This window comes from Talpa occidentalis, unplaced genomic scaffold (assembly GCF_014898055.3).
Source record: "Talpa occidentalis isolate TD23 unplaced genomic scaffold, MPIMG_talOcc4v2.1 talOcc4.2, whole genome shotgun sequence".
Taxonomy (NCBI): domain Eukaryota; kingdom Metazoa; phylum Chordata; class Mammalia; order Eulipotyphla; family Talpidae; genus Talpa; species Talpa occidentalis.
Genome location: NW_023602073.1, coordinates 347515 through 362493, shown reverse-complemented (window position 1 = coordinate 362493; position 14979 = coordinate 347515). Strand labels below are relative to the sequence as shown.

Genomic DNA, 14979 nt, shown 5'->3' with positions numbered 1-14979 from the left:
CGATGCCCGTTCGCTGACTCGGGGTCCTGCGGGGGTCACCCCCAGGACTACCCCGGGATCCTGGGGGCGCACAGAGGCCGGTCCTCGGGCTCGGGGCACGTGCGGGAAGCCTCCGGCTAGAGCTCGGGGACCCGCCCCCCGGCCGGGCCGCCCCCCGGGCGCGCACCTGCCCCGCCACGGGGCGGGGGACCCGCAGAGGTCAGGGGGGCCGGCCCCGCTGCGCCCGCCGGCTCGGGGCGCGCCCGCGTCCCGGGGACCCCGGAGTTCGCGTCGCCCCGCCCCGCCGAGCCCGGCGCGTCCCCCGCGCGCACCCGGAGCCCGGGGGCCCGCGCCTCCGCCCACGCGCCGCGCCCCGCGCTCACCGCCGCCGCCGAGGGGTCCGCTCGGGCGTCTCGCAGCCCGCGGCGCCGCGATCGCGCCGGGCGGGACTCCGGCCGGCCGCCTCAGGGCGAGCCTCCGCGCGCGCTGGGCGCGGCCATCTTGCGGGGGGGGTCCTTGGCGGGAGGCCCCGCGGCCGGCCGCCCTGCGCGGAGCCGGAGCGCCGGGGAACCCCGGGCCGACCGCTCGGGCCCCCCGCAGCCCGCCCGTGCGCGCGGCCGGCTCCTCGCACTCGGGGCCCGGGGCCGAGCGGGGCCCGCGCGGAAGCCGAGGGGAAGCCCGCCGGAAAGCGCGCGCCCGCTCAGGCAGCGCCGAGGGCAGCCGCGGGGCGGGGCGGGGCGGCGGTCACCCGGGCAACGCGGCCGCCCGGGGCCTCGCGGCGCTGCGACGGCGCGCGCGCCAGAGTCGGGCCCGGACACCGCGCGCGCCGCGCGCTCAGCCCCAGGCGCTTGGGGTCGGAGCCGGCCCGCCCGCCCGCCCCGGCCCGGCCCGGCCCGCCCGCCCGAGCCGCCCGCCCGCGCCCCGCCCGCGCCCTCCGCGGCCCGCCCGCCTCCCTCCCAAGATGGCAGCCTCCAGCCGCGCGCAGGTGCTCGGCCTGTACCGGGCCATGCTGCGGGAGAGCCAGCGCTTCAGCGCCTACAGCTACCGGTGAGCGGCGGGGCCGGGCGCCACCCTGCGCGGAAGCGGGGGCACGCGTCCCCGCGCCCACTCGGGGTGCCCGCCGGGACCGGGCTGGCCCCGCTCACCGCCTGTCCACGCCTTCCCCGGGTGTGCACTCCTTCCCCGCTGCCTGTCCACGCCTTCCCCACCGCCTGTCCACTCCCTCTCTGGGTGTCCACTCCTTCCCCGGTGTGCACTCCTTCCCCGGGTGCACGCCTTCCCCGGGTGTCCACTCCTTCGCCGGGTGTCCACGCCTTCCCCGGGTGTGCACGCCTTCCCCGGTGTGCACTCCTTCCCGGGTGTCCATTCCTTCCCCGGTGTCCATTCCTTCCCCGGTGTCCACTCCTTCCCCGGGTGTCCACGCCTTCCCCGGGTGTCCACGCCTTCCCCGGGTGTCCACGCCTTCCCCAGGTGTCCACTCCTTCCCCGGGTGTCCACGCCTTCCCCGGTGTGCACTCCTTCCCCGGGTGTCCACGCCTTCCCCGGGTGTCCATTCCTTCCCCGGTGTGCACTCCTTCCCCGGGTGTCCACTCCTTCCCCGGGTGTCCACTCCTTCCCCGCTGCCTGTCCACTCCTTCCCCACCGCCTGTCCACTCCCTCCCTGGGTGTCCACTCCTTCCCCGGTGTGCACTCCTTCCCCGGGTGTCCACGCCTTCCCCGGGTGTCCACTCCTTCCCCGGGTGTCCACGCCTCCCCCGGGTGTCCACTCCTTCCCCGCTGCCTGTCCACTCCTTCCCCACCGCCTGTCCACTCCTTCCCTGGGTGTCCACTCCTTCCCCAGTGTGCACTCCTTCCCCGGGTGTGCACTCCTTCCCCGGGTGTGCACTCCTTCTCTGGGTGTCCACTCCTTCCCTGCTGCCTGTCCACTCCTTCCCCGGGTGTCCACTCCTTCCCCACCGCCTGTCCACTGCTTTCCCACCGCCTGTCCACTCTTTCCCCACCGCCTGTCCACTGCTTCCCCACCACCTGTCCACTCCTTGCCCGGGTGTCCACTCCTCCCCCACCGCCTTTCCACAGCTTCCCCACCACCTGTGCACTCCTTCCCCACCTATCCACTCCTTCCCCAGGTGTCCACTCCTTCCCCACCGCCTGTCCACTGCTTTCCCACCGCCTGTCCACTCTTTCCCCACCACCTGTCCACTGCTTCCCCACCACTTATCCACTCCTTCCCCGGGTGACCTCTCCTTCCCCCCGCCTGTCCACTCCTTCCCCGGGTGGAGCTGCATGGCCCATGGTGACCAGCCAGCAGCGTTTGTCCACAGGCTGGAGGCCCACTCTGCACCCCCCTCCCCCTGCCCCCTGCCACCCCCACTCCCTCGCGCCCCAGCTCGCCCAGCGGTGGTGCGAATTGCTGCCCTGCCACAGGAGAGCGGGTCTGTGAGGAGGGAGAGGGAAAGGCCCAGGCCCCTGTCCGTCACCTCCTGCGCCTCAATCCCCCAGAGCGTCACCTCCGCCCACTCCTGAGCCCTCGGCCCTGCAGGGCCATTGTTGGGGGAGAGGATGTCCTGAGCAAACCGGCGGGCTTCGGGCAGCCACCCCACTCCAGCCAGACCCTGGGGACTACAAATCCCAGGGTCCCCCAGGGGAGGGTGCGGACCTGAGGGCGGAGTTAGGCGGCCATCTTCTCAGTCTGCAAATAAAACCAGCCCTGTTAGTGGGTCTCGCACTTGGCTCTGCTCTTGGCCAGGCGGGCTTGGTCTCTGCGGGTCATTTGGGATTCCAGGTCGGGGGACCCCGTAGGACGCAGTTGAGACTTTATCTCCCTCTTTTCTCCCTGAGTTGTACATTTCCTCATCCCGCTTACCTTGCAAATAATCCTGTTAACCTTTTGTGTGTGCCTGCAGCGTGAGGCCCTTTTACGTGCACGTTTTAAAACACCGTTTTATATCAGGGTTGCCCTGTAACACCACAACTCTCTGCCTTTTTGATTTGGCGTCTCCTATTAACTACCTGATCTCTCTGAGTCTCAGCCATGTTCCCCAAGGAAAGTCGCAACAGCTCAGCTCTCTACGCCAGTTCACTTGGGGTGACTGGCCGGTGTCAGGGCTGGGGTCCCGGGCGCAGAGCCCAGCACAGGAATACTGGTGGGGTTTTAACAACAAAAGATACAACCTGCTGTGCCACAGGGCCTCCCCCGTGGCGCAGCGGATTGAGTGCAGTGCTGTGAAGCTGCCTGCTGCCTCTGCAATGCCGGTTCGATTCCCAGCTGGCCAGGGAGCTACCCACATGATGCAGCAGACCCCTCCTGTCTCACCCACTGCTCCCCTCAGCAGTGCTTTCAGTCCTTCTGCCTGTTCTGCTCCCTGCTCTGTCTCTGGTGAATCCTCTCACCCTCCCCCACTCTGGCCTGTACCCCAGTGCTTGTACAAATAAATGAATGAATGAATGATATTAACCATAAACTGAGCCCCGCGGACTGAGCTGACTCTGACAAAGGGACCCATGAAGTGTGCAAGGGAACAAGGGGAAACAATCACTTTCATTGCAGTCTGGGAGAAATTTTTGGCCAGTGAAATAAACGGAGAAGAAACACCAACTGGGAGTCAGGGTGCAGGTCCCACACTGAAGAGAGGGCGGGGAGAGCGTGGATGTGCGAGCTCCCAGGACACCCAGCCTGGGCTGGGTCACGCCTTCTCAGCACTTCAATTTTTTTTTTAAAGATTTATTTATGCTCACAAGAACTGGGTACAGGCCAGAGGTGTGGGGGTGAGAGGACTCACCAGAGAGAGCGGGGAGCAGAACAGGTGGATCTATTGAAACACACTGCTGAGGGGAGCAGCGGGGAGTCAGGAGAGGTCTGCTGCGCCCTGTGGGTAGCTCCCTGGCCGGGGATCGAACTCGTGCTGCAGTGGCTGCAGATTGCTTCATAGTGCTGACGCTTAACCCCTTGTGCCACCAGGGAGGCCACTCTTTAAAAAAAAAAAAAAATTATTTGTAAAAGACCTGGGGTGCAGGCCAGAGGTGCAGGGGGTGAGAGGACTCACCAGAGACAGAGTGGGGAGCAGAACAGGTGGATCCACTGAAATCCACTGCTGAGGGGAGCAGCGGGGAGACAGGAGGGGTCTGCTGTGCCCTGTGGGTAGCTCCCTGGCCGGGATCAAGCTCAGGCTGCAGCAGTGACAGCCTGAGACTTGACCCCTGCACCACCAGGGAGGCCCCTATTTCAATTTCTTGCTTGTAGAAGTAGCCTGTTGGATGCGCCCACCTCGATGGACCCTCCCTTTTCTAAAACTGCATTGGGGAAATGACTCCTGAGCCAAGCGAGGAAATCTATACGTGGAGGGGTTCAGGGAGCAGGCGCTGTGCAGGGACGGGGGAGGCAGAAATCACTGCGGCCTTGGGCAGGCGGGCACGGGCAGTGCGTGTGCACATGGGCCTCTGCTAGTATGCACACCCAGAACGCGGTGTTCAAGTGTGAGGGTGAGCTTTTGCGCCAAGCTTGTTACCCACGTGTGACGTGTCGTCCCAGGGAGCCGGGTCATGTTCCACCTGGTCTCTTGAAGCCGTGGACCTAAAGAGCCGGGGCTCCCTCCCTGTGCCCCTTGTGTAGTCACGGCTGCTCGTGAAAAGCAGGTCCTGGGGTAACTCTGCCTCCCTGTGAGCTGACGCGAGCAGACGGTCCCAGCTGGCCGCCTCTCCCCACCGCGGGCGAGTCCCCCGGGTTCCCGCCTGCCAGGTGTGCGCCTGGGGCCGGGCCGAGGCTGTGAGGCGCCCAGGTGGGGCCGCTGTGGGCCCTGGGCTCCGGCCGCCTCCGCTCACCCGCGACGCTGACCGGGGTGGGAGGTGGAAGTGGACAGAGAGTCGGGGTGACTGGTTGGTATTACAGGTGTTGGGGGGGTTGCTGGCGCGTTGGGTGATGGTAGCGCCTGCAGGTCACGGGGCAGTTTCTATGGTCCAGGCGGACGGGTAAAGGGGAGTCCTGGAGTCTTCGGTGGCTTTTTCAGGCTTTTCATGATCTTTCTCCACCCATTTCAGTGAGGCGGCCAGGCGCCAGGCACGCAGGCCGGGGGGCGGGCAGGCCCCCTCAAACCCCAGCGAGTCCCGGGGGCTCACTCCGCAAGTCTTGCCCCGTGCGTGTCCCCGCAGGAGCCTGGACAGAGCGCCCCCCGCGGGCCCGCTTCCACGCAGGCTGGGCCCCGAGTGGGCAGCATTGGGCCGCTGCGCCCCCCACTTCCTGCCAGCCCAGCCCCGAGGCTGCGTGGGGTCCCGTGGGGTCACGCGGCGCAGCTGGACCTGCTGCTGCCAGCCTCCCCACCCTCCCCCGCCACTGCAGGCGCCTCCTCTGTGCCCAGGCAAAGCCGGTTCCCAGGCTGCGGAAGGCCGGCGGCCCTGCCGCTAACAGGCCGGGAGCGTCCCCGGGGCAGCTTTCCCGCCGCTCCTGGCGTGTTTCGGGGAGAGCCGCTGAGGCACCGGCGCAGATGGTCCGGCTCACGGGGAGGAGCCGGCCTTCAAGACCGTCCGCAGCCTGAATTCGGGTGGGGAGAATAAGGCGTCCTTTCCCGCTCCGGCCATCAGGGAAGGCGTTTGAAAGTGGTTCCATGTCAGCGTCGCTGCTGATTCATTCACTGGCCCGGTTTTGTGGCGGAGTCTGCGCCGCAGGGCTGTGCACCTGCTCCTGCTGGGTCCTCGCTGCTCCCCTGGACGGCTGGAGGGGGCTCAGGACCTGTGCCTCCTGCTGCTCCCTTTGGGGGGAGGGTTTCTGCCCCTGCTTGTTCTCAGTTGCCCTCGCCTTGAGATACCCAAATCCCAAGTGGCGTATTCAGGGCTGGCGCGCTCTGCCCCATCATTGCCGGGCTCTGCCCCTCAGGGAGAGCCTGAGGGAGCACGGCTGCAGCGCCCGTCTGTGGCACCCAGAGCGTGCGGGCCTCCCTTGGCGAGTGTCAGCGTCCTGGCAGAGGGCACGTGCGTGTGGCCACAGGTGGATGGGGCGGGCCATGGCCCCCCGCAGCCCAGCTGTGCTGGGGGCCTGGACCGCTCCTGAGGTCCCCAGGCCCGTGCATCTCTCAGCGGGTCACCTTGGCCCCCCTGCAGGTCACTGTGGTCAGCGTGGCCTCCCCAGAGCCCGGCAGGGCGGTGGGCCGGGGCCTGCCGCGGGCAGGAGGGCATTCAGCTCCCCCGTGGCGCGGGTTGCGGCTAGCGGTCAAGGGCGTAGCCCTCCCTGCTCTGGTCCCCGCCAGTGCTGCTGGCCCCTGGCCGCGTGCGGGCTGCCTCGCCTGTGTGCCCGCGGCGGGAGCTGGCGCCGACCGGCCGCCTCCGCCTCCGCCTCCGTAGATTGGTTTGCGTCTTGAAAGATCTCGTGTGCGACGAAACGCCGGGGCTGTGCGGGTGGAGCGAGGTGATAGCTGCAGGCTTGACTTGGGCGAACAGGGCTTGGGCGCCCCAGGGCGCAGGGCACCCTGCACAGCCTCTTCAGGGAGGCTGGCCGCAGCGGCTCCAGAGCGCTGCATCAGGAGGCTGCTCCAGGCCCGCATCCGCCCCAGCGCCGGCGCTTCTCCCGGGAGGCTGGCCGGCTGCTAAGGGCCGGGCCTCTCTCAAAAACTGGCTCCTTCCTTGGCCGGCGTCAGCCGTTCCGTGGAGTTGCTGCTCTAGGGCCGGGGAGCCTGCTCGCTCTTCTCGCTTGCACGCCATTTCTCTATGTTGTGTTAGCAGCTCCTGGTTTCTGCAAGCGTCCTTGACTGTTAGCAGACGCTGGGGTCACAGTGTGAACCCCACCGAAGGGGCTGCCTGGGGGTAGCAGGAGGCGTGAGAACGACGTCAGCAGGCCCGGACATGGGGCGGGAGGCACGGAGCCAACCCGGAGCTTTGCTTGGCCCCCCTCGCGCTGTCCTGCCTCCCTGCGGCAGCCGCATCTGCTCAGACCTCCCGCCCTGCCCCGTCTGGGCCTCAGCCTCGTCTTGGAGTTGCTGCCACGCGGGGCCCGGCTGGCTGCACCCGCCTCGCCGCCGGTCCCCAGCTTCTGGAACGTGTACCCCAACCCTCTCCCCACTCCCCCGCCCCTCGTGACCTTGTCCTCGGAGGGCGGCGCAGAAGCACCGAGGACAGCGCACTCGCTGTCTTGGCTGATGCCCCTGGGACTTGGTTTTGTGTTCTCATATTTAACTTGTTTGACACATTCTGTAAACTCTGCTCCCATCGTCTCAGGGTGCTCTTCCGCCCCCCACAGCATCAGGGCCGCACCCCCGCCCCAACCTGCTCTCCAGCGGCCGCCCCCCCCCCTCGCTGCCCCTGCGCTGCGTCCCTCGGCCGGGCGCGTCTTCCTCACCGTCTGGCAAATGGTTTCTCGGCACGAGGTCGATCGCGTCAGGCCCAGTGACCGCGGGCGACTCCAGGAAGGCGGCGTCCTCCCTGGGTGTGCTGCGCCGCGCTGGTGCCCCGAGCTGCTCTCGCTGTCCAACGCGGGATCCTTGGGGCCAGCCTGGCGCGCGGTTGGCGGGGCGTGGACGAGCAGGCCGGGCCTGTGTGGGGTGCCCCGGGGGGTTGCCCGAGGGGTGGGAGCAGTCGGCCCCAAAGCGGAAGCTTCTCCGTCCTGTACGCCCCTGGCTCTGGCCACGCTGACGCCTCCTCTCGTCCCTGACCCTGTCCAGAACCTACGCCATCCGGAGGATCAGAGACGCCTTCAGAGGGAACAAGGACGTGAAGGACCCCGCAGAAATCCAGGCCCTAGTGGCCAAGGCCCGGCGGGACCTGGGGATGATCCGCCGGCAGGTAAGCGCCGGTGCGCAGCCTCCCCGGCGCGCCCTGCTTCCCGGCACCCTCACTCACGCCCGCTGGCTGGGACCGAGCCCTCCGCTGGCCGCGTGTCCACCAGGGCTGCAGCGGGGAAGCCGCCCGTGGGGGGCGTTGTGGACGCGGGAGGGCGCGTGGCCTCTGTGCCTCCTCGTGCCCCACAGGCCCGGCTGAGAGCGCGGCGCCTTCCTTGGGCACGCGGCCACTTCGGGGACATCCAGGCAGTGCGGCCACGCCGGGGTGTGAGGCCCCGGGGCACCAGCCCCACCCGGGACCCCACGCTGGTGGTATCCACACCCTTGGTGCACCCAGTGCCCTGGACTGAGCCTGCCCTCCCCAGGCCGCCCCCCCACCTCGCCTCTGAGCCCGTCTTCCTGGCCTGCTGCTTCCCGAGCGTGTGGCCACGGCCGGTGGGCACCGTCTCCATCCGGTGTCTCGTCAGGAGACGCCAGCGTGACACAGATCCTCGCGGCTCCCAGGCCTTCCCGGGAGACGGTGGGCGGACGGGGGAAGGGGCGGGAGAAGGAGGGCTGCAGACACCAGCCCCGGCCCTGCGCCGTGCTTCACCTCGGCCGGTCCAGAGGGAAGCCGCGTCGAGCTGCAGCTTCTGTTTTGTCAGAATGAAGCCGCGTCCGTTGCCAGGTCCTGGCGCGCCCTTCGGGTCCTGGCGCTCCTGCCAGTCTTGGAGCCACGGCCGGGCCGCGCTGGGCCTCTGAGGACAGGCGCACGGGGAGGCCCGCAGGGCGGAGCTGACGCCGCTGGGTGCGGCGGGTCACGGGCGTCGTGGCAAGACCTTGCCCTCCGGCTGCTGGTGACGGGGGCGCCCTGGTCCCTCCGGCCCGGCCCCCAGAAACCCTGGCCGTCTTCAGCTCAGCCCGTCCAGTCTCCACAGCTGCTGCCGCCGCCGCCATGTGCGCCCGGCAGCTCGGGGGAGGCGGCTTTGCGGGTGTAGCTGACGTTGAGGGTATAGCCGAGCAGCACAGTTTGGCGTGGGGGGCGCGTGGTGCCTCCAGTTTCGTTGTTCTTTCTCGAGCGTGGCTTGGCCATTCGTGGTCTTCTGTGATTCCAGCAGATCTTGGGGTGTTTATTCTTTTTCTGTGAGGAACGCCAGTGGGATCTCGATGGGTGCACAGCTGAATCCGTGCAGCGCCTTTGGAGCAGCTCTTGGAGCAGCTGCCCGTCACTTGAGAGCTGGCTCCCGTGAGGCCTGCTGTTGCCTCGTGACTGACTTTCTGTTCTGCCTGTGTATTCCAACCCCAGCCCTGTGCTCAGAAACACTGGCGGTGTCTGGCACATGGTAGGCCCTCAGTCAACGCTAAATGTGTGGCGAAGAGGCTTCAGACATGACACGACGTGATTGCAGGTCCTTCCCGTCCTCCTTTTCTGCGTGGCCGCATGGGCCAGTGGCGCCTCCATGTGTTCGTCTGGGCTGTGGTGAACTTAACAGGGGAGGACAGCGACTCTGAACACATTGACTCCTTCAAAGGGTGGCATCTGTCACGGAGCTCCTGCTGCTGCCCGCGCCTCTCAGGCTGGTCCTGAGTGCCGAGACGCGGCCAGGCCCAGGCGCGCAGAGCCCGCGGATGAGCCGGGCCCGGGTCTGCCGCGTGTGCTGGCCGGGCAGCGGGGCGGCTCGGGGCAGAGGGCCGTCCCCTCGCCTCTGGCAAGTTTGTGTTGAATGAAAGGAGGCCAGGAGGGCGAGCAGCCATGAAATGGGCTGTTACCCGTCTGCACAGCTCATCAGACGGGGTCAGCAGATGCCCCCATGGGTCGGTCACGCGGGACACGGGTTTCAGGAAAGTGCGCGAGAGCAGCCGAGCGCCTGGTGCTCCTGCCGTGGCGTGCCCCAGGCCCCAGGACAGGCACGCTCTGTGCAGTCAGGAGACAGACTCGTCGGCAGTCCAGAGGCCGCCTCGCGGCCCAGCCCGTGTCACCTCGGCCACCGTGTGCCTAACTCCGAGCGAGGTGCGTGTCGCGCCTGGACAGGCCCCGTGGACTGACACCGCGGGCGTGCCGCGGGGAGCACCGGGCCCACCCTCCCGCGCGCCCTCCTGCCCATCCGCCTTCGTGCTCCTCCCGCTGCCCTGCTGTTCCCGAGCCATTGGCCCCTGAATTTTTCAGCACGTTTGCAAAGATCCAGCACAGACTCTTACATGAGCGCAGCGCCACGCCGCCTCCCAGACACCTGTCCCTGGCGCGGGGGTCTCCTTAGGCAGGAAGCACAGTCCCATACGGGCTGCTCCAGGTACCCGTCGGTTCACCTGCACGCGCGGCACACCCCGCAGGAGCCACGAGGCCGGCACACCGTCAGCTACCCCTGAACGCCTCGGCCGCCGTCCCTCCCCCTCAGCCCTCTGCCTTTTCTTTTCAGTCTCCGTGAGGTTTCAGCCTCAGAGTCCACGCCCATTGCCCTGGGTCCTGTCCTCACACCAAGACAGGCGACGCCCTAGATGCCAGGACACCCTCTACTCCTCTGACATAACCACATGAGCCCGAGCAGTGATCCTCAAGGCCTGAGATCACTGGCAGTTAAGCCTCCGTGGGAACGTTGTGCTTAATTGCAGCCTTTCCTGCCCGCTCGGGCTCCCTTGGACACGCCCCCGCCCGTTCGTTCATCTGCGCTCGTCGTGCTTGCTGACACAGACGTCTGCGTTTTTCTCGTTTCTTCCCGAAGACACGGTGCGGGATGCGCTTACCTGTTTTCTCTTCATAGCTGTGGTTTAAGAAGAGCCAACTGTCGTAAACAAGCAAACCCAAAGTGTATGCCTCATCCGTTGCTAGAAACCCAGTGCGGGGCTTCCTCCAGAACCTTGGTGCTCTGGACCAGAGCCCAGGGACTCATACCCAGGCAAGCCAGCGCTTCCTCCAGTGACGCGGCGTTGAGCACTGTCTGAGTCAGCTGTGTGTGTGCGTGTGTGCGTGTGTGCGCGCGCGTGTGCACCCAGCGACTTCCCGACAGCGGGCAGAAGGTGAGTTGTGCTCACCATCCAGAGCATGACCGCATGCACAGGACATCCGCATGCACAGGACATCCGCATGCACAGGACATCCGCATGCACAGGACATCCGCATGCACAGGACATCCGCATGCACAGGACATCCGCATGCACAGGACAGCTGTTCTTATGATGCGTACCGTTTGCTGAGCAGGTGCTAAATGCCATTTCCGATCTACAGGGAGCAGCACTTAAAAAGGCAAAAGGGGGTAAAATGAACACTAGAGACGAGCAGCCCACGACAGAGCCCTGAGAAATCACCGCAGGACCTAATGCCAGCAAAGTGACAGACCTCCGGCCTGGGCTGCCGGGCGGGTGTGCTGGGCGGGCTGGGCTGGGCGGAGAGGGCTGGGTTGTGTTCAGTTGGGTGGAGCTGGCTTGGAGAGGGGCTGGGCTGGGCCGAGTTTTATGTTGGGTTGACTGAGGATTGGCCTGGACTGAGTCAGGCCGCGTGGGTTGGCTTGGGTGGGCTTAGGCCGGCGGAGTTGGGTGGGTTTGGGTGGAGGCCTTGGGGGGTCGGCTTAGGAGGGGGTTGGCTGGAGTCGGCTGGTGGGCGGGGTGGCTGGGCTGGGTGAGGCTGTGGGGTTGGCTGGGATCCTGCTGGCGGCTGGAGGAAGCTCACGACTAACTAGACGAGCTTTAGGAGGTTAACGGAGCAGGCCTGGGGGAGACCCCGTGGGCCTGTTCAACGCTCCTTATCCCAGTTCATTTCCACTTCATTTGTATCTTTTTTAACTTATTTTTTCAGATTTATTTATTTATTTATGTATTTACACAAGCACTGGGCACAGCCAGAAGCGCGGGAGGGTGAGAGGATTCACGGGGGGGGGGGGCAGAAGGACCGGGGTTCACTGCTGGGGGGAGCGGGGCGGCAGGAGCAGGAGAGGTCTGGCCATGCGGGTCGCTCCCTGGCGGGGCTCGAACTCCTGCTGCAAGGTCCCTCATCACACATGGGCCTCGCCGGGCGTGCCGGTCCCTCCAGGGCTGCCCGCCCTCCCCGGGGGCAGCTTCTGCGCCTGGTTGACTTGCCCGCGCCTTGCCCGGCTGGGCTCCCGCGACTGACCGCCCGCAGCCGCGGCCTCCGACGGGGCGGCGGACGGGGTGGCCGCGGCCGAGCAGGCCTCTCGGGGCGCCCTCCCGTGCTGCGGGGGAGCAGCGGCCGGGAGCGGCTGCCCGGCGGGTCGGGGCGGCGGAGCCGGGGCCAGGCACCCCTGGGGTCCCTCCGAGCCTCGCCCCCTGCGGGGTGCGCCCGGCCCCCGCCCTCCTGCCCTGGCTCAAGGACGGGGTCCGGGGAGGGCAGGGCTCCCGGAGCCCGGGTCCTGCCGAGCCCCTCGGGGTGGGGTCACGCGGCAGGTGGGGGCCCCGGGGTCTCCTGGACCCCTGCCGCGCCCCGGGCTCCCGGGGTCTCTCCCGCCGCCGCGGCTCGCCCCGCGCCGTCTCTTCTCTACTAAAGATCCGCTCGCGCGCGCCAGGGCTGGGGTGCGGCCAGGGCTGGGGGGGCCCCACGCAGCGGGCGAGCAGGGCGAGGCAGGGCGGGGGGCCTCGGCGGGAGCTGGCGCGCGCCCCCGCCCGCCCCGCGCCCCCTGCGCCCGCCCGCGGGCTGCGCTGAGCCCCCCGAGGCGCCCCCGAGGCGCCCTGGCTGCCCCGCCCCGTCGGGGCCAGGACGCGGCGGGCCTGACCGGGCAGCCTGGGGGCTCCGCGCCCCGCCCCGCCCCGCGCCCGACGCTGGAAACCCGGGCAGAGCCGGCGGGGCGGCCGGTCCCGGGGTCCGCGCGCAAGGAGGCCGCGTCTCCGGGGCAGGGACCCCGGCCTGGCCTGGCCGGGAGGCCGGTCCTCGCCCTGGCCGGGCTGGGGGCGGCAGCAGAGCGGGGAGCCCTGCCGGGACCCCTCTGGCTCGCGGGCCGGGACCTGCCGGCGCCCGCCAGTGCGGGGCTCCCGGCAGGTGGTTCGGAGACGCGCTTATGGGGCGGGCGGGGCCCCGGCCGCTGCTGACCCCCCCGACGGGCCCCCGGGCCCCACCGGTGCGGGGGGGGGGGGGCGGGGATTCGCCGCCGGTGAATCCGGGGCCCGGGGCTGGCCCCAGCGTCTCCGCCCGGAAAGGCGGGCGCCCCGGGACGGCTCGCGGCGCGGCCACTGCCCCGCGGTCTCCAGGCGGAGGCGGCCGGGGTTGGGCGGGGCCTGAAGAGGGCCCCGGACGCTCCCCCGGCCCTGGGCGAGGCCCCGAAGGCCGGCCCTTGTGCGCCCCGCGCCCGCACAGCCGCCTGGGGACGCGCCGCCCGCCCGGGGCGGGGATGGGGGGTCCCGGCTGCCCGCCTGACCGCGTCTCCCCGCAGGTGCACGTCGGCCGGCTGTACGCGGCCGGGAAGCTGGTCATCGAGCAGCCGCGGGAGCCCCGAGCCTAGCCCGGACGGACGGACGGACGGACGGACGGCCCCGCGCCCCGAGCCGCCGGGCGACCCCGCAGCGCCCCGCCCCGCGGACGTCCTGGCCCCCGAAATAAACGGCTGCGCCCGAGCCCTCCCCACACGGGCCTCGTGTCCACTCGCCGCGCGCCCAGCTCGCCAGCGGGGGTGCAGGGGCGAGCCCTGCGCGGGCGCCGGGGCCTGAGGCGGCCCCGGGACAGACGCTGCACAGACTCGCGGGGTGCGTGCCAGCCCCGCCGCCCGCCTGCAGGCAGGGCGCGTCCTGCAGGGGCCCGCGGGGGCGCCCGGGCAGAGCAGCCGCTGTGGGGGCGGGCGTCCCCCTGCCGGGCCGGGCGCTCGAGGACTCGGTGGGCGGCGGACCCTCCCCGGCAGCGGACCGCCCCTGCGCGCGCGCCCAGAGGTGGCCCCGAAGTCCGGCAGGGCAGGTGGCGGGGGGCCCGGCTCTGGGGCCCGCGGGCGCTGGGCACCCGCAGCAGCTGGCCCCCACGCCGCGAGGCCGTCGCCCGCGGGCCTTCCCGGCCCCAGCAAGCCGGCTCCGGCGTCGGCTGGCGGGAACCCCAGGGGCCGCCGGAGCCCCCGTGCCTTCCCTGGCGCCAGCCGGCGCCCCGCTGACCCGGCCCCCGCGCACTGCCCCGGATGCGGCGGCTCGGAGAGGCCGGCTGGCCCCGGCCCCCGAGACGGGGTGGGCAGGCCGCCCTCTGCCGGGCGCGGGCCCCCGGGGTGTCGGCGTCCAGCGGCGGGAGCCCAGCCTGCACCGCCTGGGGGGCGGGTCCCTGCTGGAGCCCCGGCTGCCTGCCCCTGCCCCTAGAGCACGGGGGGGGGTCCCCGAGACCCCACCCTCTGCGGTCAGGCGTGGACGCGGCCGCGCCCGCGGGTCAGGCGGCACCAGCACTGGGCGCCCCGACGCCGCCCGGCCCGCGCTCGGGCGCCCGCTGCCGGGGCCCCGCGGACTGCGCGGGGAGGCGCCCGCCCGGCGGGGCTGCGCCCTCGCGGGTGCCCGGGCAGCTCGGCCTCCGCACGCGGACCCGCCGCGCCGGGACACCGTCCACCTCCGCGGCGCGCGGCGGGAGCCTCGTCCCGGCCTTCGGGGCCCGCGCGGGGTGGCCGGCCGGGACGGCAGCTGCAGGGTCGGGCGGCCGCGCCCTCGCCCCGCCCCGCACCCGGCACCCGGGCCTCGGGGCGGGCGGCGGCCGGGGCGCGGGTCCTGCGATGGAGGCGTCTGCCGGGCCCCGCCCGCCCCGCCCGCCGCTGCCCTCGGGCCGGCCCTGGAGCCGCCGCGCGGGCTGTGCCGGGAGGACGCGCCGGAGAACCTGCCCCGCTCTCCTCCCTGGCTGCCGTGCCGCGGGGGGCCCCGGTCAGCGCCGCTTCAGAGGGGGCGCCTGCAGCGCTAGGACCAGCCCTCGCGGGGATGCGGCCAGGGGGGACCGGGCGGCCGCGGGGGCCCTGCTGGCCAGGCACGGCCCGCCCCGTCTGGCCCGTCCGGCCGCCCCGCAGGTGGGGGGTCTGCTGGCCCGCCCCCGCCCCGCCCCGTCCGGCCCCCAGGTGAGGGGTCTGCTGGCCCGCCCCCGCCCCGCCCCCCGTCCCGTCCCGTCCGGCCGCCCCGCAGGTGGGGGGTCTGCTGGCCCGCCCCCGCCCCGCCCCGTCCGGCCCCCAGGTGAGGGGTCTGCTGGCCCGCCCCCGCCCCGCCCCGCCCCGCCCCGTCCCGTCCGGCCGCCCCGCAGGTGGGGGTCTGCTGGCCCGCCCCCGCCCCGCCCCGTCCGGCCCCCAGGTGAGGGGTCTGCTGGCCCGCCCCCGCC

The 14979-nt window shown here is 70.4% G+C and overlaps 2 protein-coding genes across 5 annotated transcripts in view; one reads left to right on the top strand and one right to left on the bottom strand.

Moving 5' to 3' along the window:
- The window catches only part of FARS2 (phenylalanyl-tRNA synthetase 2, mitochondrial), a 43478-nt gene extending 43072 nt beyond the window's left edge, over positions 1-406 (bottom strand). For 2 of the 3 annotated variants that reach the window (XM_037518817.1, XM_037518818.1), the window contains exon 1: positions 363-406. The gene's annotated coding sequence lies outside the window, so the exon portion shown is untranslated. The remainder of the gene's footprint in view (positions 1-362) is intronic. The other variant, XM_054698224.1, reaches the window with a different exon arrangement.
- A 504-nt stretch (positions 407-910) lies between these two features.
- On the top strand, positions 911-13186 carry LYRM4 (LYR motif containing 4). Of its 2 annotated transcripts, none has more exons than XM_037518813.2 (3): positions 911-1026; positions 7623-7743; positions 13094-13186. In XM_037518813.2, exons 1-3 carry the CDS (start codon positions 941-943, stop codon positions 13160-13162), a joined length of 276 nt encoding a protein of 91 aa, XP_037374710.1. In that variant the 5' UTR covers positions 911-940; the 3' UTR covers positions 13163-13186. The 2 variants fall into 2 exon arrangements, with proteins under 2 accessions (XP_037374710.1, XP_037374711.1); XM_037518814.2 differs by lacking the exon at positions 13094-13186 and adding an exon at positions 10136-10823.
- The last annotated feature ends 1793 nt before the right edge of the window (positions 13187-14979 follow it).

Bases quoted from the DNA above. Each gene is read 5' to 3' on its own strand.
- LYRM4 (XM_037518813.2), top strand. From the start codon at position 941: ATGGCAGCCTCCAGCCGCGCGCAGGTGCTCGGCCTGTACCGGGCCATG. The intron at 1,027-7,622 runs GTGAGCGGCGGG...GACCCTGTCCAG, and splicing joins TTCAGCGCCTACAGCTACCG to AACCTACGCCATCCGGAGGA. The intron at 7,744-13,093 runs GTAAGCGCCGGT...GTCTCCCCGCAG, and splicing joins TGGGGATGATCCGCCGGCAG to GTGCACGTCGGCCGGCTGTA.